The 25,760-nt window shown below is 34.3% G+C and overlaps 1 protein-coding gene across 10 annotated transcripts in view; it reads left to right on the top strand.

Annotated features, from left to right (window-relative positions):
* The window catches only part of ANO3 (anoctamin 3), a 391,782-nt gene that overhangs the window by 295,131 nt on the left and 70,891 nt on the right, over nt 1-25,760 (top strand). For all 10 annotated transcript variants that reach the window (XR_008553472.1, XR_008553471.1, XM_054699326.1 and 7 more), the window contains 7 exons: nt 2,603-2,734; nt 5,674-5,780; nt 7,885-7,940; nt 8,845-8,966; nt 9,845-9,979; nt 17,565-17,661; nt 25,160-25,220. Coding sequence is in view for 8 of the 10 variants with exons in the window: in XM_054699326.1 (XP_054555301.1) it covers nt 2,603-2,734; nt 5,674-5,780; nt 7,885-7,940; nt 8,845-8,966; nt 9,845-9,979; nt 17,565-17,661; nt 25,160-25,220 (710 nt within the window). In the remaining 2 variants the exon portion in view is untranslated. The remainder of the gene's footprint in view (nt 1-2,602; nt 2,735-5,673; nt 5,781-7,884; nt 7,941-8,844; nt 8,967-9,844; nt 9,980-17,564; nt 17,662-25,159; nt 25,221-25,760) is intronic.

Raw genomic sequence — 25,760 nt, 5'->3', positions numbered from 1 at the left:
CATTCAGTTTTCAAAGCATCCTCAAAATGACCTTTTAGCGAAGCAGAACAAAGGGTAGCTGGTTTTACAGATCAGGGTAAATAAATGACCCCATTATCACCTTACCTGACCTCACCACACTCCTCATCTCCAAATTTCATCGCTGCCTTGGTAGACTTTGTGTTCGGACAAAGTAATTTTGACCATTTGATCCAGATATCTTCAAGTGCCACAGAATTACCCGTTTTCCACTGATTTTAGCAAAGAAACTCAAATTTCTGTTTAGAAATCATCTTCACAATCCTCCACAAACTCTTATATTTGCATGATGGACAACAAAATAAAGATTTGGTAAAGCATAGATGAAGCATTAGATTATCTTGATGGCATGATGGTGGTGATCATAGTAGTAGAAGTACTAATAGTGATATTCTTTTTTCCTCATTATCACCATAAACATTTATTATTTACAGTGTGCTGGGTCTGGCATTATCTATTTAATTCTCAAAATATCTTTTCACTTTGGAGATGAGAAAAATAAGCGGATGACAATCAAAAAAAAAGTAATAAGCTAGATTCTTGCTGGGATTCAGATCCAGGTCTGACAACATTACACCCTCAGACATCATTTATTCCCTCATATGGGGGGGGGGGTGAGAAAGCTAAATTGATAATACCTTTTATTTTCTGTAAAAGTTAAGTCTAAAGGTCCTATAAAAAGATGATTTAAAAGTCCTCTACATTTCTTTAATATTTCTTACATTCATTTTTACTTCTAGCATATCTGTAATCTTGTCAGAGATAAAAGACCCTTGGGTGCTGTCATCCATCACCATTTTCTAAGTGCTATCAGAATGCATCCTTGTATTTGATCTCCTAGCCACCTAGGGCAGATGGAATTACTTCCTCTCTTTAGAGCTGAGGAAACTAAAGATCAGTGATTAGAATACTTGACCAAATTCCCATGAGTACAAGTTCAGTACTTGGATGCTCATCTTGCAACTCCTCCCCACCGTTTGCTTCTTAGGTTAAATTGGTGAGTTGAAACCATTCAGTATTTTCTACCTGCCCATGCTCTAGTGGTGGGATACAGTAACGTTTTGTAATTTCAGAGGCTTTCTTTATAATGAAAAACAAAATGAACATCTGAAATACTGTTTATTGATTGTTTTAGACTAGAAGGAAATTAGTTGGTCCCTTCCATACCAACAGCTACTGAACCTCTAAATGATAACCTTGTTTTGGCAAAAGACGGGTTTGAACATGTTAAACTTTACACCAGGACTTGATTCTTATTTCAAATTAAAGATATTAAAGATAGTAATTTTAACATAATGCAATAAGCCCTAAGATACAACATATGCAACATTATATAACTGTTTACAAATAACTACAACTTTTAAATTTTAATCAGAATTGGCATAGTAGTAAGATGAATTGTACAATACTTTTACTATTGCAGGATAAGCCAAAAATTGCCAAGAGAGAACATTGTAAAGCATGTGTAAATATTGTGTATTTATTTTTATCAAACACAGCTGTTAAAACAGGAACTCAGAATTTAAGTTTGCAGATTCAATCTCAAGTCAATCTTTCTTTTGCTTTCTTTTTCTCCTTTAAAAAAACATGATTCCAGCCAGTACAAATACCACTGTGAAACAAGGTTATGGGGTTACGACTGTAATATAAGTCTGGGGCCAGAGGGTTCTGTTGTGAGATGTCCTCAAGTCCTAAAACAGTGTCTTAATGTTATATGGTTGATCTCTATACTAACCCCATCACTCAAATTGCTGTCAGTGAGCAAATGCATGAGCTTCCCTTCAGAGCTAGTAGAAAAAGCAGTTTTTGCCCACACCTAAGGTCTATCAGATCAGTAGCTACATTTTTAAAAGCGTTTCAGGTGAGCCATATGCCCATTGAATCTTTAAAAGTGCTGCAGAAGCTCTTTGGCTGAACTTTCTTTAAAACTAATGCTTAACTCTCAACTATCCAGTAAGGTCAGTATTATTATTTTATGAGTGAAGATATTGAGGCAAGACATGAAATAATTGGTACAGATTCACAAAGCTACTGCAATGCAGAACAGTCTTTAAACCCAGTTTAGTTTGATTACAAAACTGTTGCTGTTTCCCTCAAACCTGCAGCTCGCAGTGCTTCTGAAGAAGTGCATTGTAGCTATTTTCTGTCTCTGCTTTGGTAGATCCACATCACTAAATAATTTTTAAGGATCAGGGAGAATGAATAACTACATATCAATAGATAAAAGCATATACTTAGTTACATATATAGAAGCAAAACTTTCATATGTCATGCTGCCTTCATTTTTTTTTTATTTTTTCCTACCACCATCATTATGTAAGAAAATTCCATAATAATTTTCATAAGATGTTTCTCATAAGGATAGCCCAGTTGCCCTGAAGGAGTTAAAACGAAAGCATGATTGGGTTAGTTTGGGGATTTATTTCTTTTGTGTGACAACAGAAGGAATGTGTGGGTTCAGGAGTGTATGTGCATGGTTTTGGTGTTTTGGATTCTTTTGAATTCTTTTTTGGAATATTAATGGAAGTGAGTCTTGACTCAAGATTGCAGCCAAATCCAATTCTACACTGTGCCTTTGTTCCAGGGTGCAAAGCTACTTTAGAAGAATAAAAAAATGGATGTCCCAGAACCCAATGGTTCTTGACAAGTCAGCTTTTCCAGATCTGGAGGAGTCAGACTGCTACACTGGCCCCTTCAGCCGTGCACGGATTCACCAGTGAGTTAGTTCCCAGCTCTTTTTCCATATCACCTGCCTTGGTATATTTCATCATTTGAAAGTTGTTGGTAGAACAAAAATATCTGAGGCCAGTTCCATATATATCAGAATAAGGATTGTCTTATTAAAATGTACACTTAATTTAGGAACAACATTAGTATTATTAATAATTAATAGCTATGACTTTGAGATATCCAGATAATAATTACTTAGTTGTAAACTCACAGACTGATAATCTCGTTAGCTCCTAACTATTTCAAAATAATTACTGTGGTAATGTCATCCAGTTCAAATAACAATACTGTTCATACTGATAAAAATAGTAGAATTACTATAAATAGCATGTTTGGGTAGTGGGTTATTCCAATTAATGTTATTATATTTATAATTATAATTAATATGTGTCTATTAAACTATCCATTTTAGTTTTATCTTACAAATCTACAGTAAAAGAGAAATTTGGGGGTATTTGTTATGTAACTATATATCTGTCCATCTACCTATTATCCTGTATCTGTGTATCTACATATCTCTATTCATTTGTTCATTTAATTAGTACTTACTGAGTTTCTTTATGATACAAATTAAGGATACTTAATCTCAGTACCTGCTTTTATGGTAAGCCCAGTCTAGTGGGAAGACAAAAAATAAATTAATAAATAAAATAGTGTAAAGATAAAGATAGAGGAATGAACAGTGTATTCTAGGACTATAATTTTAGGTACTACTTTGCTGTGCTCTGTTCTGGGTTGACCTGTTTGTTTTCTGGGATGTGAGTTGAGAGACAGAATTGAGCAAAGTTCCAGACCACCAAACTGTCACTGAGCCAGTAATTGATGGAAAACTCTCCTCATCAATATTCAATTTATTTTATTATTTATTCTCAGAGGTGAATCTAGACAAGTAATTTCTAAGTGTTTGCAAAGATTGGAAAGCCAAATCTTGAAAAAAATTTTCCAGGTTTAGAGAGAGGTAACAATTTCATGGAAGATTTTTCAACATTCTACTAGACTTTTTCAGGCCCTTAAGGCTGGCACACCAAATTTAAAAAAAAAAAAAAATTCTCTTTCCTTTTGAACCTGAGAAATTAGAGTGTTCTTTGAAAATTTCAATCAAATCATATAACTGCCTTGCTTAAAAGCCCTAAGGGCCTCCCATTTTTGTTAGAATATCGTTCATATTTCTTACCTCCCATGTGAATATGGCTATGTATACAGTTGTCCGTTCACAAACCTATTATCTCATCTATACTTTACCCAACTTATTCCAAACAGATACTTATTTTCTTCAGGCATATAATCTTCAGTTCTATCCATCAAACCTCAAGCTCAGTTTCATCTCAGAGTCTTTGTTCTTGCCGTTTCTCTTCCCTTAGCCTTGTTCTTCCCCCAGATCTTCACATGGCATATTCCTTCTTATTATTCTGCTCTACTCAAATATCATCATCTCAGAGGGACCGTATATGAAACTGTTTTCTACATCTCTTGTGCTGGTCATTCACTGTTCTTTCCTTTAACTTCATTCTTTGTTCTTTCCCTTAACATCACATCAATTCACAGAAATTATGAGATTTATATCTTTACTTATATATCATCTGTTTCTTCACTCCTTGGTATGACTTTCTAGAAAAGATACTTATCTGCTAAAGAAATATTTGATCAAGGAATATTGACTCAAATCTGATGGTCAAAGAGTTAAGCAGACATTCTTTCTGATTCTTACCATTAACCAGGCACAGAGTTTTTGCACCCAAGTACCAAAAATAAAAAGTAAATTTCAGAACACTAGAGGGACCCAAAATCTAATAAGATGGACAGTAATGCAGATAATCATGAGAACAAGGTAGAAGCATGGACTTTCTTGGTGATCATAAGTCCTTTAGTTTGACAAACATTAGATATAAGTCATAGCTACAAGAAGTAAGACTGAGGGAGAGTAAGACTGAGGGAGAGGATAAAAAGCAAGAATAGAGGACCTGAAAGAAAAATAAGAAATTGAATTAGGCATCTAATGAAGAGTTCAAAGGTCAGAACTGTACTTCAACAGTCATGTGAGGAATTGGATATCAAATTAAGAAGACAGTCTCAGATCAAGCAAGAGCTAGTGAGATCCAGAATAAGAGGCATAGTGCAAAGCTGGAGAGAGAAACAGTGAGAAAGCTTACTTAGCTTGGAAATGCTTAATATGAGTAGTAAGAGAAAGAAGAGATTATAGAAGACCTAATGTTTCAGGGCTAAGTGCCTGACAAAATGGTGGCCTATCATTCATATACATAAATTAAAAAAAAAACAAAACTAGAAGCAGGAATTTCCAAAAGTTGAAGAGGCGCATGATAATCCATTTTTATTTCTTTTGAGACTCCCAGTGTTTCATGAAGTAAATGCTGTAGCAGATCCTTCCTTTCCTCTTGGGATCAAAAAGGTGACTTTTTGCTCTTTACATATGGGATCTCACAGAGTTCCTTCTGGCAACTCTTCCTATGTGGAGACAGTATAGGGCTTAAAGGGGAAGCAAGAACCATTGCATATTGCTGAAGTTCTGAAGACAAGTGTAAGTTAACATGGCAATTGTGGTATTGAGAAATGGCATCAATTTTTAATCTTTTCTACTTGGAACTACATTGCTTAAGGTAGTACAGAATTTTGGGGCTCCAGCAGTCAATCTATCCTTTTCTTACACCATACTAAACAAGAAATATGAGGATGCCTAGAGTTCCTTATACTCTGAATGATACTGAAATGAATATTTGATAATGCCTTGTATTATTTATAAGTGTATTTTTTCTTTGCCAAAATATATAAAAGGGTGGTTTCTGATTTACTATACATCACATGCATTCATTTTAATGAAGAAAACAAATTATTACCCAGGAACTTGTAGCGGTTGCTGGATTCTATGCTCTGCTTTGAATATTAAAATCAATACCCTCATCTTAACAGCTTCATAATAAACAATAAGGACACCTTCTTCAGCAATGCCACTCGAAGCAGGATAGTCTACCACATGCTGCAGCGCACCAAATATGAGAATGGGATATCCAAAGTGGGTAAGAACACTAACTACAGACCAAGAAAGATTGTTCACTGATGCTAGCTCCCCCCCAGAAATATTGTTTTAACAGTGGAAACTTTTACTTCAGGGATTAAATGTGAGGATATAACACCTTGGACACAGACTCTACACTTTCTATTTTTCTGCCTTTTGATAAAAATAAACAAAACAGCTTTCAAAGGCATTTGGTCATATGTATCAAAGTATGAAATGTGTGAAATCTTTGGAAAAGAAATCTTATTTCTTAAAATGTATCCCAAAGAAATAATTAGAATTTGAGTAACAATATATGTAGAAATTTGTTTATTGTGAATTTGTAATAGAATAAAACTGAAAAGCCTTTAACAATCCACTATTAGGGACTGACAAGTCATGCTACACCCATATAGTGCTTTCATTAAAAAATGTCACATTTATTCACACAGCACAAATGTAGGAAACATCTGTTTTATATTATATATTATAAAAAGTGTCTGACATAGACCCTTACCTCATTAAGATTGAAAATTATGATTCTCTTTTTATTGACTTGAAAGATATCCACAATGCTTTAGTAAGTGAAAAAAATGATTACAAAACTACCAATCTAATGTAATCCCATTTTCTAAACAAATATACTTAAAAAGAAAAATTCTAGAAATATGTGTAAGAAATATTTTAGAGTATATCTCTAGAAGGTAAAATAATAATGAAATTTTTACTTTCTAAATGTAGGTGATGTTTAAGTATTTGAGTGTGCTACTACATGTTTGGTACAAAAAAAAAAAAAAACCAGGATATTTCACCTGGAAAAATTAAATAACATTATAAAGTTTACATAGAGTAAGTAGAACAAACAAGATGTCCTTTAATTGTTGGGATGAAAAATAAAGGATGCTAAAGAAATTAAATGTTAGCCCTGTCTTAGAATTCTTGAAAATAAAAAGTTTATATCCAGTGGAAACATACCAACCTCTACTTATTTGCATTAAATGGCATGTCACATGAGAAAAATAAACCTTTTCAAGACAGCTGTTTTTTAAAGCGGAACATTCAAATCTTGGGTCTTCTCTGATTAGTAATTCATTTTTTAACTGAACACATTAAAATAGCTAATTTAAATGCTAAAATCTAACAAAAAAAATTGGTATGTAACAGTTTTCCAAACAAATAAAAAAATCCAAAATATGTCTAAATAATTATATGCCTTTGTAGTTTCTAAAAGTAAATATGACAATTGAAGTTAGTGTTACATTTATAAAACATGCAATAAGCTCAGAAAAGTATAAAAATAATATAATTATCTCTTAATATATGTGTAATATGTATAAATGTGTATACATAGATAGATACTTGAATGATGGACTACACTTTTCTATCCTGTTTTTTTTAATTACCATTACCATTATGTTTGAAGATATTACTATAAATAATTGTAAAATGTTCTTGTATAATCATTTATCAAATCACATTTTTTACTAAGCACCTAATATAATTGATCATGCCATAATAATTAAATGGTTCCCCAATGATTTCTAATTCTTTTTAATGTAATTATTATTAGAGCAAAACTTCCTCTCCTGAAAGATTTTCCCAATATCATTCCTTTATGAGATGAGCATATATATACTTCACTACACTCTTGCTGAGATGGAGGAAATTTTAAGTGACACTTGAAATTTAGTTATGTCTATTTGTCTCTTTGACTCAGTATTAGATAATTAAGGACTTCTCAATACCCAAATCCTTTTGAGATACTTTTGAAGATGTGGAATTTCTCTGCTACTTACTCAAAGTTTGTTGTTGGGGAGAAGAAAAAATAAAAGATGCTCCAGCTTTATGTGAACACAAGTGCTTATTAAAATCCTCCATATTTCATGCTATGAAAAAATGAAATCATATGTTGTCATCTTGCAAATCTACATTTATTTTAAAGACACAATTGGTCTCTTAGTATCAGTCTCTTTCACAACCTAATTGTCCTCATAGGTGATATGGTCATGGAAGTCCTTGGGTTATTTTAAGTCTGTAAATTCAGTTTTGTCCCAAGTATGTGCCTGCTGCTTCAGAGGGAAGATTCCTTTAATCTGACTCAAGAACTTTTTTATTTCTCTTTCCAGGTATCTGTAAACTTATAAACAATGGGTCATATATTGCAGCTTTTCCCCCACATGAGGTAACTTTGAAATGCAATTTCCATTTAAAAAAACAAACAAAAAACTCTCATCCTCAGTGTTTGATCCTGTTTTGCTTGTTTGTTTGTTTGTTTGTTTTCATTTAAATTTGGCTGTCTTCTCCCAGTAGGGTTTAGTAAGAAATTGACTCTGGACCTTTCTGGAGACCCCATTGTAATCTTGTGTCTGTGCACTGGCTTCTATGCTGCATAAATATTTTGCATGTTGCCTGGCATCAGGCATCACAGTCTGGAGGGAACTCGTGGACATTGTTCAATCACTCTGGCCACAGCCCTCTTCGCCAGAGAGAGCTCAATGCTTGACCCAGCTTGAGAGCCATACCACACTTAACAGGACACGTTCCTGGTTTATACCCACCACTTTAGGATACCTGGAAATCTGAAAACAACAAAAGCCTAAAATATGTGTTTCTGAAATTGCTACCCATACGGCAGATTTTTAGAATATTTTACCCAAATCAGTTTCAAGGCTCTAGAATTTGAAAAAAAACATGACTGTGTCTGGTAACTTCAACCTCTTACACTTTCGGAATGAGCATTTACTCTCCTTAGCTTTGTTAACCTTCAATAGAGGTAAAGAGTTTTGTTGGTAAATTTTTTAGTTTTAAGAATTTTTTTTTAAGAAAAATGCTTTAAAACTACATCTTAAGATCTCTGTGATGTTAAAGAAAGGATTTTAAAGGAACTATTCAAATGTTTTTAATTAAAGAGATATATAGTTATCTGTTATAGCATTTTGGTGAAGGAATTAAGTTCACAATTTCTGAAGCTTTCAATAGATGTTAAGTCATTTCATAAGAAAAAAAAAAAAAGCAAAGCTATTCCTATTCAGTTCAAATTTCACTAAGAAAATGGGTATCAATTTATTTTACTTTTTCTGTTTCAGGGAGCCTACAAGAGTAACCAGCCCATCAAAACCCATGGACCTCAGAATAACAGACACTTGCTATATGAGCGCTGGGCTCGCTGGGGGATGTGGTATAAGCACCAGCCCCTGGACTTGATCAGGTATTATACACACATACATGTATCATGGAAAACATACTATGCTGTTATGTTGCCATTTTCTTAGAACTGAAATTATTTCATTTACCAAACCATCTGTATCAATCAGATAACACTTAGAATAAATGAAGGCACTGTTGGTCATTTCAATGAAAGGAACTTATTTTAGGGAATTGGTTACACTGAACATAGAAGAGCTAAGAGATCAAACAAGAGTATGGTAATGTACATTTGAAGAGGTGTGAACCTATACCCCTAAGACATGGATAGTGTTGTAAATCAAAATTCTTCCAGTAAAATAAATAATTAAAATAAAAATTAAAAAGAAATCACACAGAGATATTGAGGAATGGACACTCAAAACAGCCCTAAGAACGGCCAGGAGAGAAGAGATCCCAAGTTCTTCCTTTCACCAGTTAGTCTTCCGTAACTACTATCCCAACTTAACCAGGAGTAGTATACAAGGGAATCCGTATAATCTAATCTCCTCTGAAAATAAATCAAAACATTAAAAGGCATGGAATGGATGTAAGAGCAAAGAGAAAAAAAATTAACCCATATTACATCTATGCGTAGATTTATCTTTCAATAAAGATCTAGTGAGTATGTATATTCTAACGACTAACTGCCATTAATTTAAATTGGTCTTGAAATACTGGAAACTTGTTTAAAAAGGCCTAAGTCCCTAACATAAATATTTTTGGAAGGAATGAAAATAGAATGCTCAGATTAATTAACAAGTAGGGATATTAAAATGCCACAGATGGAGCTGGCCAGGAACTGAGTGGGCAGTCTCATGTCCATCTGAAATTCTGAGTAGGTGTGACATCAATATTAGTAATGTTGATTATGTTGCCTTAAGTATTTGCTTTGTCTTGCAGACTGTACTTTGGTGAGAAGATTGGACTGTACTTTGCTTGGCTGGGATGGTACACTGGCATGTTGATTCCTGCAGCAATTGTTGGCTTGTGTGTTTTCTTCTATGGAATATTGACAATGAATGCAAGTCAAGTAAGGTAAGCAATTAACAGAGTAATTTCAAAATACTGAGCTTTCTTATGATTCAGCAAAAGCTTTATAATAATGCTCACTCAAAAGTGTTGATGGAACCATAGTTTACTTGCTGTTGTATTTTTATTTTTTAGTAGGGGAGAAGTACTGTAAAAAAGGTCACTTCCACATTTCTATATGCAAATTATCGTGAATAACTTCCAAGATTATTTCTAAGTGAGCCAAATCTTTCTTTCTAGTATATCTCATACATCAACAACACAATAAACATACAATGTACATTTGCATAGCATTTAGTAGTCTAGAATGCCCTCTCAACACACTAGGTCAAATAATCATAGTAACTACATTTTTAATACATATTTTCTTTATACACATTATACAGAGATTGTTTCATATGTTGTAACTTTCACCATCATCCTTGGAAATAAGTATTCTTTTTTTTCTGATGCCAGAACCTTAGGTGGTAAAAGATGTCTAAACAAAATATTCATATCCATAAATCTTGCCCTTAGCAATCTCCTCACCTCTCCTGAGTACATAAAAAACATAAAATCACTTTCTACTTTACTATTAGTTTCTCTCGGAACAGGTACTTATTTTTTTAGCAATGATTTAAGATGTCAAGTTGGTAGTGAAATAAAATTTGACAGAAACCAGACATTTATTACAGTGGTAAATCTTCTGTTAAAGTTGAAATAGCTCAAGATTTGGATATAGGAAACACACATTATTATTCAGCAGAGACAAAAATTACTCTAGCATTAAACAGTCCTCTTAACAGCATGTTCTATTTAACATATCAGAAGGATGTCACCAAGATATGATAAAATTCAAATATGAAAAAGCATTTACTTCTTCCTTCAAGACTCAGCAATTTTTTTTCTTCTTTGGTCCATATTTTAATTAGGGTCTGACTGTTGGGTAGTAATTATGACAGTTACTAAGATCACGAAAAACCATTTCCTTGAATTTTCATTAAGGAAATACATGTAATATACATATGTGTGTGCATATAATAATGCTGCCTAAAAACAAGATACTTTCATTGTCCTGGAGTTGAATCCTGTTTTACAACTAACTCCTTGATTTAGTATCTGAGTCCCTTGTTCTTCATGAAAGCTAAGTGATAGTTACCCTGAAAACAAAGAAATGCCAGTTGTTCAAAAGTATTTCACCAAGTTACAGGTTTATTTCAGAGTTTTCCAAATTCAGAGCCATGATAGAAGACACATTTTTCTGGACAAATTTCTGCCCATTGGAAACATCCATCCCCTTTTAGGCATTTATCTGTATGTTCATGAATCATTAGCTCCTGAGGCTAAGAAGAGAGGTTGCAATTTTGAGTTACAGTGTTCTGAAAAAAAAAACACATTTTTTTTACCACTTTTCTACTCTTGAGTTTGACTATTTTTCTTTAATTACATATGTGATGACTGGCAGTGTTTTTCTTTCTTGTCTGGTTTATCTCCTTAAGCACAGATACATTCAAACTTCATCCATCTTGTCACAAATGTCAGGATTTCTTTCTTATGACTGAATAATATTCTATCACGCATATGTTTATAAATGTGTGTGTGTGTGTGTATCTCTCACATCTTTTATCCATTCATCTGCTGATGAACTTTGTTCACATATCTTGTCTATTGTAAATAAGACTACTATGAACATAGGAGTACAGATATATCTTCTGTTTTCATTTCCTTTGAGTATATAACTAGAAGTGGGATTACTGGGCTATATAATAGTTTTGTTCTTAATTTTTAAGCATCCTCCATATGATTTTCCAGTGTGGCCACACCAATTTACAGTCCAACTGATAATGCATATCCAACGCTTGGTATCTTTTTTTTCTTTTTGGTGATAGCCATTTTAATAAGTATGAGATGATATCTCATTGTGAATTTTATTCACACTTCCCTAATGGTTGATGATATTGAGCATCTTTTCATATACCTGTTGATTTGTATATCTTTTTTGGAAGATATTTCTGGAGTACTTGCTTTCTTCTGTGTTACCAATTAAAATGACACTTGAGTGTTCATTAGGTACTGATGTTATTAACATCCTTAGAAGGAGCAAATATGTCATTAAGCATATTGCAAGCCATCATCATGACCCTCAGGAATCTAGTACTATGGTTTCTAAGGCAGGGGCCATAATCCTGGTTCATGCCCACCAGTCTCTTTATCCTGTTCTATTTGATCTATGCGTCTGTTTTTAACTACCATATTGTTTTGATTACTATAACTTTGTGATATTATTTGGATTCAGTGTTGTGATTCCTCTAGCTTTGTTCTTCCTTCTCAAGATAGCTTTGGCTATTTGGCATCTTTTGTGGTCTTTCACAAATTTCAGGGTTGCTTTTTCTATTTCTATGAAAATTTCTCTATAATTTTGACAGATTGCATTGAATCTGTAGAGATCTTTGGGTTATATGAGCATCTTAGTAATATTAAATCATACAATTCATGGGCATCGAATATCTCTCCATGTCTTTGTGTCTTATATTTGTATAACATTTCATAGTTTTCAGTGTATAGAAATAAATTGATTCCCAGGTATTTTATTATTTTTGATGGAGTCATAAATGGGATTGTCTTCTTAATTCTTACTTTGATACTCCATCATTAGTGAATAGAAATGCAGTAATATACATTTATTGCTTTTATATTCTGCAATATTATTGAATTCAATTATAAATTCTAGTAGATTTTTGGTGGAGTCTTGAGGGTTTTTTTAAAAAAAAAAGAAACCTTCTTTTAAAATGAATTAATAAAGACAAAAAAAATGATTCATAGACAACTGCTGTTCAGGTTGGTTCCACAGAGAACATATTCACAAAGTTCAGCCCTCCACCCCTACAAAGTTAAAGAAGAACAAAAGGTACTGAAAGGAATAGATTGGTTATTCCTAGTGACTTATGTACCAGTGGAGTAAATTAGGCTTTTTTTTATATGAGACAAGTATTCTTTAACCTTTAGTACAAGAAATTTTAACAGGCATTAGCCACCTCTTTCCCTTAGTGCTTTATGGTATTATATTACTGCTACTTCTGTCACACTATAATTAAGATCTTGTCAGACTTTCTATTCTAAACCAAGGTAAACATCACTGGAATATCTTGACTTTCAAAACTTCATGGGGCTGAAATTTTCCATTCAAGGTGTCAGACATGGTTAAGTCATTAAGTGTTATCATGGTGATGGGGGGAGAACACAGGGCTGTTGTTTTGTGTTGCTTTGTTTCGTATTATTTTAGTAAGTTCTTTGTTCATTGCGTGGTAATAAAATGTTAAAAAGCTATGAATTGGTCTATATTTTTCTTATGTTTCTACCAGTTATGTTCATATAAATTAAAGTAATATTATTTACTTGTTGTTAGAACTATATAACCATCAAATTGTAGATTAATTACTATATATATTTACATGTGTTTTTTCATCTTAAGTGTCCAAATTTAGTCAAATTTGTACCTGAAAGGCACATGTCATATGAGTATGAAAATGAATAAGCAGGTAACTGGCACCTATTCATCAGGCCCTGGGTTTGAGGTCCAGCGCAAAGATCAAAAACCCCAACTTTCTGATCTAACCTTGCCTCTTTGGCATTAGAACTCACCTAGAAATTTATGTGATCCTCAGGATTCTCACAAGCTGTAGGACCATGGCTTGGCTATTATAAAGAATTCTTCAGTGAGCATGAGAGTGCAGATATTTCTTTGAGACCCTAATTTCTGTTCCTATATAGGTATATATATACTCAAAAGTCAGATGGTTAGATTATGTTATTTTAAAAAATTTTTGAGGACATGTCTTCTTATTTTCCATACTGGCCAATCTATCTTACTGTCCACCAAAATGTACAAGTGTTTAAAGTGTTCCACATGCTTCCCAACGCTTAACCATTTTTTGGTTTTGATAATAGCAGTCCTTCAGGTGTGAAGCAATTATCTCATTGTGATTTGATTTCCCTGATGATTATATCTGATTTTAAAACCCATGCTTTGCTCATTTCACCCCTAAAACCTAATTCCACATTGTCACATTTCCCCAAAATAGTTATCAAGCATCTTACTCTGTGCTTTGTCATACTAATAGGATCACAAGAAGCAGCATGACCCTGAAGAGGGTCCACACATTTACCTCAGATGGAAAAAGTGCTCCCTCCTATTATCTTCATTTTTGGTTATTATTACTAACATGGATTTAGCCCTTAATGTGTAACTCTAATAATAGCTATAAAACAAAAAGCAAGCTACATTGACTGACAAAAATGCTGGGCACTCTATCTCCCTCTAGTGGCTAAATAAGTCAAAGAAATTTATGATAATCTCAAACCTTTTATTTTTTTTCAATGCTCTATCAAATATCTATAATTATATTTTGCAAAGGGTCATATATCCAGTAAATTCAATGATGATGCAAAGCATTTACATACACCTAAACTGACAGCATTTCTTTCTTTTTTTTTTTTTTTTGTGGACCCTCGCAGGGAACTAACCCATGCTGCAGAGGCTGCGGGCAGCCTCGCAGCCCAGCGCTCAACCGCTGCGCCACCAAGGGAGGCCCCTGACAGCATTTCTTGAGTACAGAATTTATATTCACAAACGTTTTGCTTAAAGACAAAACTTCAATTAATAATTACAATGGGAATTTAGTTATTTTATGGAACTACTAATCTAATGTCACCAATAAAATCTAAGCAATTGTATTACAAAACCAGGATTATATTCAGCAGATATATAATAATAACCTACTCAGTTGAACATTAGACCAGAAAAGGAATTTAACAAAACTTCTCTTGATTTTTTTTTTTTGGGGGGGGGGAGATGGGTCATTTTCAAATTTCATAGCCCAGATTTTTGAAAAATACTATGATACATGTTAAATATTTTCAATAAAGTGGTAAAAAATATTGAATGAATCTGTAAGTGTTCATACTGGGTTGAAACTGGTCCCAGCCTATCAAAAATGGCATGAATATTCACAATCACTAGACTGGCTTTAGTTACAGTGGTTCTGGAGAACCACTGGCTCCCAACAAAACCCTTTATGGTCAGTGAAGCAGGAGAATGAAGTTGTACTCCCCAAATCCCCACCCTACACCTTAGGATGCAATAATCAATGACTTGGAAATCGTGTTTTCACCTCAGACATATTTTATATTTCAAAATCTGGTCTGTTCTTAAGAATGTCCCCTGTACATTTGAAAAGAGTGTGTATTAAAAAGAATGTGCATTTGTTTCTTTGGGGAAGGGAGGCTCTATAAATGTCTATTTAAATTATCTGATCCTCTCCTCCACATAAAGCCATTAATTCCTCCTTTACTTTCTGTCTGATCTACCCGTTAATGTCAGTGGCATATTGAAATCCCCTATTATTATTGTGTTGCTGGCAATGTGTTGCTTTAGGTCTATTAATAGTTGCTTTATGTATTTGGGTGCACATGTGGTGGGTGCATAAGTATTGATGAAAATTATATCTTCCTTATGAATTATTTTGTTGATCATTATTTAGTGCCTGCCTTTGTACCTGATGACTTTCTTGACTGTCTAATTTATCAGATATGAGAGCAACAGTTCCTACTAATTCTCTGTGTTGTAATGTACATGAAACCCTTGTTCCAGTCTTTCACTTTAAGTCTATGTTTGTCTTTAGATCTGAAACGAGATACCTGTATGCATAATACAGATGAACCAGTCTGTTTTACACAATATGTCATTTTTTGTCTTTTAATTGGTGAATTTGCTGAATTTGCATTTACATTGATTATTGATATACAAGGCTTATTTATTGACATTTTGTTGTTTGTTTTCTGTTTTGATATTTTCTTTTTCCATGTGTTTCCAGTTTTGTTTTGTTTTTGTTTTTCCAATTTGGATATCTTTCCTTAGTGGTTTTCTCTGTTTCAGCATTTCTTCTGAGTAGTTTTATTCTAGATTTTTGTTTTGTGGTTACTACACAGGTTGTTTCAAACTTCCTGTATTTAAAATAACACTGATATTGACTCACTGTCATTTGGCTATATAGATTACATCCTCTCCTTTTAATGTTTTGTTGTTGTCTCATATTATTCTGGTTTGTGCTTCTGATTCTGTATAACTATCATCTTCCTCAGGATTTTCTGTTCCTTTGTTTTTTCTTTCCATGTAGAAGAAATTCTTGCAAAATTTGTTATAGGGTAGGTCTGTTAATAGTAAGCTCTTTTTGTTTGTTTGGGGAAGCCTTTTTCCATCATATTTGGATGATAATTTTGCAGAATAGTGTGTTCTTGAATGGCATTTTTTTGTCTTTTAGAATTGTAAATATGTCACTCCACTCTCTTCTAGCCTTGAGGGTATCTCATAAGAAATCTGATGAAAATATAATTGAGGTACAATTGCATGTTACAGCCATCCTTTTATTTCCCCACAATCTTTCATATCTTTTAATATGTTTTACCTTTCCCTTTTGATAATTGAATGATGATGTATCTTGGTGAAGGTCATTTTGCATTTAGAAATTTCAATTTTCTTTTAGCTTTCTGCACATTAGTGTTTAATTATTTTGTTAAGTGTGGGGAGATCTCAGCTATTATTTCTTTGAATAGGGTCTCTGCTCTCTTGTCTCTTTTTTCACTTTCTGGAATACCCATTTTTCATATATTTGCTCTTTTATCAGAGTCTGATATTTAGCATTTCTAATTTTTTCCAAAATCTTCTATTCACTCTTTTTCCTAAGCCATCTGTATATTTCTATCTTCAATTTTCAAGTATATAATTTTTTAAAACAACAAATCTTGCTATAAGTACCACCAGTTAATCTTCTGTTAATACTTGCATTCCCAGACATAATTTCAATAGCCTTTATATTATTTTTAACTTCTACAGAGAAAATTTACTTAATGGCAATTTACCCAGAGTATACTAAGTGCTTTGAACTCTCAGGCTAGGACTTTTAAGAAATTGTTATTGATTCCTGTAACAAAGTCATACATAATGTATATTTAGAACTTTAAAAGGCAGTGGGCATAAAACTGTGAAGAAACAAATGTTCTCTATTTCAACCAAGAATACAATATATAGAAGTAAATAAAAATTATATCTTGCCCTTGTGACAGTGTGTGCAAGGCACTACAAAAAATTTCAACTTCCATAATTTCCAGTGACCATTATGTGCCAACTGGCTGTAGTGGGAGCTGTAAAATTGTGTGAATTATGGTATTGTTCATTTTGGTGATTCTAAGACAGCAAGATTCGTGGTGAGATATATAGATTTGAGAACTCTGAATAGTCAGATTTGATTCTAGTTCAGCCACTTCTGTAAGATTGATTAAAATTCCTTTGGGTGTTCTTCACAAAATTATCCTGAATGCCATGAAATCATATGCTTAAGAAATCAGTGCAAACAAAACCTATGTATCATAAAATTGAAAACATTTGGATAAGAGTCAATGTCCTTCAATCTTCCTTCCCTGTCTGCTGCTCCATATTATTTCCATTTCTTCTTTTCCTCTCTGCCTTACTGCTTCCCACTGAATGGGCCATGTGGTCTAAATACCTTCCTAGATTGGAGTTTCATGGTTTCTTTTTCTTCCTTGATTTCTCAAGCCAAGAAATTTGCAAGGCCACTGAAGTGTTCATGTGTCCTCTCTGTGACAAGAACTGCTCCCTGCAGAGACTCAATGACAGCTGTATCTATGCCAAGGTAAGTGAGTGCCCTCACTTTTCCCTTTGCTCTACTTTTTCTAGAAAGCAGGTAGTAAAAAGTCCACCAGTAAATTACTTTTTAAGAAAGTTCAATGTTGGGGCCTCCCCAGTGGGGCAGCGGTTGAGCGCTGGGTTGCGAAACTGTTCGCAGCCTCTGCAGCACCGGTTTGATCCCCGGCCGCAGGCAAGGGTCCCACATGGCGCACAGACCTCTCCTGCCGCCCACTGCTCCCCTCAGCAGTGTATTTCGTCAGTCTGCCTGCTCTGCAACCCTCACTGGCTCTGGTGAACTCTCTCACCCTCCCGCACTTCTGACTGTACCCAGTGCTTGTATAAATAAATAAATAAATCTTTAAAAAAAAAAAAGTTCAGTGTTCCCAAGTGTTTACATCATCACTGACAACTGAATAAAAATCACTCTGTAGCAGTTACCAAGAGTATATTTCTATTGGAGTATCTCTGTCTTCCTGTGTTTTTATAAATGATGATTGTCATCAGAGACATAAACTTCCAGCTGTAATACAACCTAAATATAGATTTTCTTTAAGAGAAGATCATTGTTTCTATTGCTCACAATTAAAGTATCTTCCATAAAGACTAACGAAACTTAAATACTTCTAATTTCACAAAGACAATGAAATAATATACCAAAAGTTCTCAAATTGCTGCCTAGTAAATCATCTGGAGTGTTTTTTAAATTCCTGAAAACCCAGGCCACACCCAAAGAGCACTTAAGTCAGAATCTTTGGGCTGGGAACCTAGGCAGTGGCATATTTTAAAACTTCCCAGGGGATACCAATGTACATACAAGTATGAAAATCTGAATTTCACAATTATGATTATTTATTTGCAAATTGTTTTATTAAAGTATAATTAACATATAATAAATTGCATATATTTGAAGTGTATAAATTGATGCATTTTGATTTTATATATATATATATATATATATATATATATATGAAACCATCACCACAATCAAGAAAATGAGCACATCCATAATTTCCAAAATTTTCTCACACCATCTTTCAAGCTCTGCTTTCACCCTTCCCCAGAACCACCCATGTGCTCAGGTAACCAACTGATTTCTTTCTTTATAGAGAGTCTGTATTTTCTAGATTCTTATGCAAATGTAATAACACAGTGTATTTTTTTTCTTCTTTCGCATACCATCTTTATTTTTAAGATTCACACATGTTGTTCTTTCATCAATAGATCATTCTTTACTGCTGAGTTGTATTGCTTGATATGGTTATACCAGAGTTTTTTTTTTACCCATTCACCAATTACTAGACTTTCAGACTTGTTTCAAGTTGTTACTATTTAAAATAAATCTGCTATGAACATCCACCTACAAGTCTTCACCTACTGTTTTGTCTTTTTTTTTTTTTTTCCCTCTTGAGTAAATACCTAGATGTAAAATGACTGGGTTATATGATAAGTGGATGTTTAATTTTCTAAGAAAGTGCAGAACTATTTCTCAAAGTGTTTATGTTGTTGACATTCTCACCAGCAGCATGAGAGTTTCACTGATCTTGTTGATGGTCAGCCTCTCAAAGTTCTAACTAGTCTGTTAGACATGTAGATATGTCACATTGTGCTTCACTTGCTTAAAAACAATTTTATCCTTTGGGTCTTGCTTTCAAAATTTGTGAGGAGGGACTATAGCAGTGTTCTACCACTAATTGTTCCCCAATAAAAGCAAGATCTTTCAATATATTCTGCCAAATGCACTGTAACTAATGAGGTTTTCCAGTTTGACTGGCAGGATTAGCATTATTCCTGATTATGTGAGCTCCTGAGACTGTGACCTCTAATCTTTTTAGGTGACCTGTGCCTCAGGTAGTTTCCTCACATACATGCTCACTGCAGTGTCTCACTTATCCCTCTCTATGACCTGATAACTCTTTAAGGTGGCGACATGATGCCATCATGCTCATCTCAGTGGTGTCCTGCTTCTTGGGGATCATTGTCCTTCATTACCTAATGTCCACTACCTTGAAATCTATTGCTTTATATATTTTGTGCATTTTTTGACTGTTCCCAAATGGGGGTGAAATCATTCTCTGTTATTCCAACTTGTTCAGAAGGAGAGGTTTCTTGCAGTTTATTTTGACAAGACTGGGTGAAAATCAAGTTACACAATATACTACAAGACTAAACTTATTAAAATTAGTTTCTGATTTGTTTTATCTTGAATGTATGGCTTTGGAAAAGACTATAGTTTAATTTCTAAATCATACTTTATTTTGAATTATTTTATTTTTTAAAGATTATTTATGCATACAAGAACGGAGGTACAGGCCAGAGGTGCAGGGGGAGTGAGAGGATGCACCAGAGACAGAGGGGAACAGAACAGGCAGATTGACTGAAATACGTTGATGAGGGGAGCAGCGGGCCAGCCAGGAGAGGTCTGCTGTGCCATGTGGGTTGCTTCCTGACCGGGTATCGAACTCGTGCTGCAGTGGCTATGTTTAGCTTCATAGGTTGGGTCTTAACCTTTTGCGCCACCAGGGAGGCCCTATTTTGAATTACTTTACATTTTTCACAAAGATGTCTTGTTTGGGAAGCATTTGTCAATAGTTTTTGCAAAAGTCAAATAATTGGAGTTGTTAGAATTGTATCTGTGTGTCCCTCTCCTACCCCACGCATTTCAAAGACATAGAACAGCCTACTAGACACCAACAAATCCTTGCCTATGGTACTTCTTTTATTTGTTTAGATCTAACAAAATACAGTAGCATTATCTTAATTCTAAAGATAAGAAATATCCACCTAGTAGCGCATAAAGGGAACATATCAAAGAAACCCTGAATTTTGGGCAGATTATCATTAAGCAGTAAATACATTCTCTCCATTTCTCAGTAAAAGAACATGTGAGGGGCATATGTGAATCAGACAGTTCATTTGACTTTTAAGGAAATTAGGTTATAGAGAATAATGCCTTATAGAACAATATAAGAAATTAAACCCACCCAGATGAAATATTTAACATATCTTGCATGTGTTCCTCTAGCTAAAATAAAATGTAGATACTTGCTTTAAACCCTTAAAGTCAGATTCATTATTATCTAATTAAATGGGAATAAACATTCTCTTTTAGTGTCGGTTTATATATTTAAATATCTAGAAGTTATTTCATATACAGTGTCAGAAATGTGGGAGCAGATATTTACCAAGAAAACCAGCAAACCAAGTATGATCCTGTAGCTACATGATCACCCAGCCACAAAATCTAATAATGTGTCAGTTTTGTATGGAATCATGACTCCCTGTAACAAGTAACAGCAATTAAATCTGCCATGTTTTAGTATCACGAAGTATGCGCATGCATGTGTAATTATTCCCTTAATTGTTAAGTATGTTTTCATGGAAAAAAATGGCCCAGCTATATGATAAAATTATATTTAAGTGAATCAACATTTTCGTGATGGCATTTTCATTTTTAATATTTAAAAGTATGGGATATAAAATCTTTTTACTATTAAGTGATACATTGATATTTTCTTTTAAATTTTTTTTTTATTTATGCATACAAGAACTGGGGTATAGGCCAGAAGAGGGGGGAGGTGAAAGGGTTCACTGGAGGCAGAGTGGGGACCAGAACAGGCAGATCCACTGAAATACACTGCCGAGGGGAGCAGCAGGTGAGACAGGATGTCTGTTATGCCATGTCCTGGCTGGGTATCAAACTCATGATACAGTTGCTAGCGATAGCTTAGTAGCACTGAGACGTTAACCCCTATGCCACCAGGGAGGCCCCAGATATTTTCATACTCATTTTAAAGTCACTGACACCATACTCTCAATTCCCAATATCCTTGAATTTTTCATTTAAGGCAAAATCCATAGAAATAATGACCCTGCATTGTTTTTTTAAATAATTCTAAAAATTATTCAATCCTTGAAGTCAGTCTTTTTCATAATAGTTGTTGGCTTCTCTTTTTTTTTTTTCACTTGTTCAGCAAACATTTATTGAGTACCTATTATGAACCTCAGACTATATACTGATATTAAGCCTTTAATAGGAATATAAATCGGAGAAAAGGTGTTTCTTCTTTAAGACATTTCCTAGAAGAGTGAGTATAAGACTAGGTATCTGATTCACCTGGAACATTAATTTGAAAACAGCCTAAATTTCAGAGTCAGCCCTAGGACCACATTTTAAAAGAATATTGTCCTGAGTAAGTAATTGGAGGTGGGCAGTTATGTGGACTAATCAAGTCAATGTAGCTTGTGCCTTAGTCCAAGGGATATGGTTGGTTATGCAGATTTTGCCGAGTCCAAGAATTAAAGACTCGGGAAGTAGAAGAGGTTTGAACTCTAGTCTCAATTCTGACACTATTGCCCAGCCCACCATAATTCCCTGCCTAAATTGATCTCCCAATGTTCCGTTGTTCTCCTTAGCTCAGAGTGACTTAACGGTGAGTAAGTGGTAATTGACAAAACCTCATGTTATCCTAAAACCATCAAACAATTTTAGAGTGATATAGAAACTACAGTGAAGGAGGCCGACTTTATGTTTCCAACCTAAAAAGTATCTCCTGAAACAATAACCACATTTATTGATTTCTGGCCACACTCAACTCTGCAGAGAAATCAGAGGTCAAAATGATAGAGAAATTTGTATTTAAATACAGCTTTGTTTGGGGCTCATATATTATCCTTACTCACATCAAAATGTTAAAAAATGTTTATCCATAGGCCCCCTATTCATACAGGCAAGCTATTTTCCTAAAACAATAATTCATTTTTAGACAAGACAAGCTTCCTTCTGCTTTGCAAAAAGTCTATTATGTTTGTTTGGAAATTTTCTCTAGATTTCATGTGGAGTTTTTAACAGGACGTCTCTTTCCTATCAAAACAAAGCCTTCTCCCCTGCTTTATTCTCCTGACAGTCACACTTGATTAACCGTGCTTGACTCTTCTTTCTCTCCACCCACCCTTTTTCATTCAGCAGTTCTTACATCAGCACTCTAAGTAAAATCTTAATATCACAAGCTATAACCACAGATCTCTGAATGTTCTTGTGTCCCTGGCCTCCCATATTATAATACATCCCATGTCAATAACTTAGTAGGTCTAGCACAATAATTTTATACTTTTGCACTCCTCTTTAAGGCAAATCTCAAGGCTTCCCTAAGTCCTAAGAAAGCTTTATCTCCCATTACATATATGTAATTAACATAGATTTGTACCTGTGTCTTATAGATGTGTTTCTAAAAAGTTAATGTTTAAATTTATTGAGTTGAAGATGCCCAGAAGATGCAAACAAGCTTAGCGATAATAATAAAATAAAAACATTTTAATAGAAAATAGCTTATGAACTATGACAAATCATGTCTATTCAACACAACTGTTGTTAAGCATGACTTTTTATTTACCACTTTTCTAAAACTTGGCTCTTTCTGGGACAAAGAGAGCCATTATTTCTCATTGACCTTTAAGCCTCTGTGTGTAAGGTCTATTCTAACTGTCAAGGAGGTTGTATCCTGCAGTAAATCTGTTTATAAAGGAAAATAGAGCTATTTAGCTGCTTGACAGCATCAGGTATCTCTGTGGGATGTTTTTAGAAACAAAAAAGCTGCGCTTCCCTGGTGGCGCAAAGGGTTTAGACACAACCTATAAAGCTATCAGCAGCCACTGCAGCATGAGTTTGATCTCCAGCCAGGGAGCAACCCACGTGGTGCAGCAGACCTCTTCTGACTCACCTGCTGCTCCCCTCATCAGTGTATTTCAGTCAATCTGCCTGTTCTGTTCCCCACTCTGTCTCTGGTGAATCCACTCACCTTCCTGTACCCCAGTTCTTGTATGCATAAATAAATAAATCTTTAAAAACAAACAAATGAAACAGCTGAATTCCCCACTGGGCATAATTCTAAGCTCTGTAGGAGAATTTCTTTATGGCCCTATTTCTCTTGTACATAATGCATGCTAATGCTTGTTGTGAAAACAAATCCTTAGAACATTTTTAGAAATCCCAAAGATTAGCAATCATAGAAGTTTCAAGCCATTTCGGACATGCCACACTTACCCACAAACCTTTCAAAGGAGCACATCTTTTGTGTAATGATGTATTGAGTTATAGCTTCATTGAAATGTGCAGTAAAATGCATCCCACCTTTATCTGTTACAAATTATTAATCAGTGTGTACCAGGTGTTGCAATTAACATACACATTAGTGTCATTTTAATGCTGCCACTGAGTAGATGAACAAGGAAGACCCCATTCTACTCTCACTTCTAATGTTCTTTAGCTCCTAATGGCCCCTCTGTCCTGTGAGGTTAGTGGCTCTTTTTTCCTATAGTTTCTGTGTTACTTATGTAACTGCCAAACATCTACTGCCTTAGCTATACTGATTTAATCTCTCTCACTGACATAAATATAGAGAGGACTTTATTGAAATGAAAAGAAGCAGAAAACAAAACAAAAAATAAACAGGCAATTATAAATCAGAGACATTCTGCAGGGCAGAGGGATCAAAATGAGGGCAGGAAGAGCACAAGGGACTATGGTAATGGTGCATGGGTGAATTGGTGGTGGAAATTCTATGGGACTACACCTGATGTAAGATATATATAAATAAATCAGTTTTTAAAAATGAACAATGATGTAAATACACATATATAAATAAGTACATTTTTTAAAAGTTAAAAGAAAAGAAGCAGAGGTAAGCTGAATTTGCACTTTATTAAAATCAAACAATCCTTACAGCCTGAAAATGTATCCAGTAACAACATGTAACTGTACATTGTTCTTTCTGAAACTTCAGGTAATATCTGATTCAAAAACACTTGGATTATCCTACATGTCCAGTGATTTATGAAACCTTTTAGAAACAACTTAAGATAGGATTCATTACTTCTTATAGCCACTAGTGAACAAACCCGTGGCACATTCTGAAATATATTAGAATTGAGAGAGCACTGGTATACTTATGGAGTGGAAGTATTGACTCACTGGAAGATTTCTACATTTTTCAACATCCCCAGCCTTGGAAGTTTCACTAACCCAAAGTACAATTAGGTGTGAGTAGGCATGTCTCAGCTGCAAAGCTGCCTGATGATACCTCACAATGTAGCTTCACCTCTTATAGCCTCAAGGTATAGCCTTCCAAAATTTAGAATCAGTTATGAGAAGTTGAGCCTAGAAATCTGCAAATTAACCAATTCTTTAGCTGAGTCTGTTTCCTAGGACCACATTTTAAAAAGATTTTGCCCTAAGTAAGCAATTGCTGAATTCTGCTAAGCAGAAATGAAGTCCAAATGGAACCAGAGGGAAGAGAAAGCAGAGGGAACGTGTTCCCTCACCTCTTCCCAATTGCAAATCTCATGAAACAGTGGTCGGACCCATGAAAGGATCTCATATCTCTTATTTACAAATTATAAAATAACATGAATTCCTTGGGGAGATATCATAGTACCTAAATGCAAACCCTAAAAACTGCACTGTTTTAACCAATAGTCTGACAGCTATTTGTTTGTTTTCTGTTAAGGTGACATACTTGTTTGACAACGGAGGGACGGTCTTCTTTGCTATTTTTATGGCAATATGGGGTAAGTATATTCTTTCATGACTTACTTCCTTGTCCTGCTATTTTTTTATTTGATTGTCATGTTTATACACACACACACACACACACACATACACACACACACCCATGTGTCAATGCAACAATGAAGTCTGACTCAGTACTTTGTGGGTTGACCCTCTTCACACTACTGCTTCGTTGGGAATTTAACTCTTGCTCTATACTGTAATCTCTAAAGTTAAGATTTTCCTATACTACTAAGGATTGTGTTGTTGCTATTTGTCAAAAGCAGGTGATAGTTACAACTGAAACTTCCTAGAATCCAAATTAAGCTTCTTGTATTTTTGCTGGTGGAAGTAAAACTGGTAAAATGTTTTTTTTTTGTTTGTTTAATATAGCCATTCAGCTACTTTTTTAACCTTATACTTTATACATTTAGAGGTACAGAATCTTTTCCATATATGATTAAGCAATGACATACCTAATATATAATAAAATCCTATTCCTGTATCGCTTCTTAGAACTGCAAAAATGATTTAACATCTGAAAACTGTAATTATTATGT

This window comes from Talpa occidentalis, unplaced genomic scaffold (genome assembly GCF_014898055.3).
Source record: "Talpa occidentalis isolate TD23 unplaced genomic scaffold, MPIMG_talOcc4v2.1 talOcc4.3, whole genome shotgun sequence".
Lineage (NCBI taxonomy): Eukaryota > Metazoa > Chordata > Mammalia > Eulipotyphla > Talpidae > Talpa > Talpa occidentalis.
This window is presented reverse-complemented; position numbering and strand designations above follow the sequence as displayed.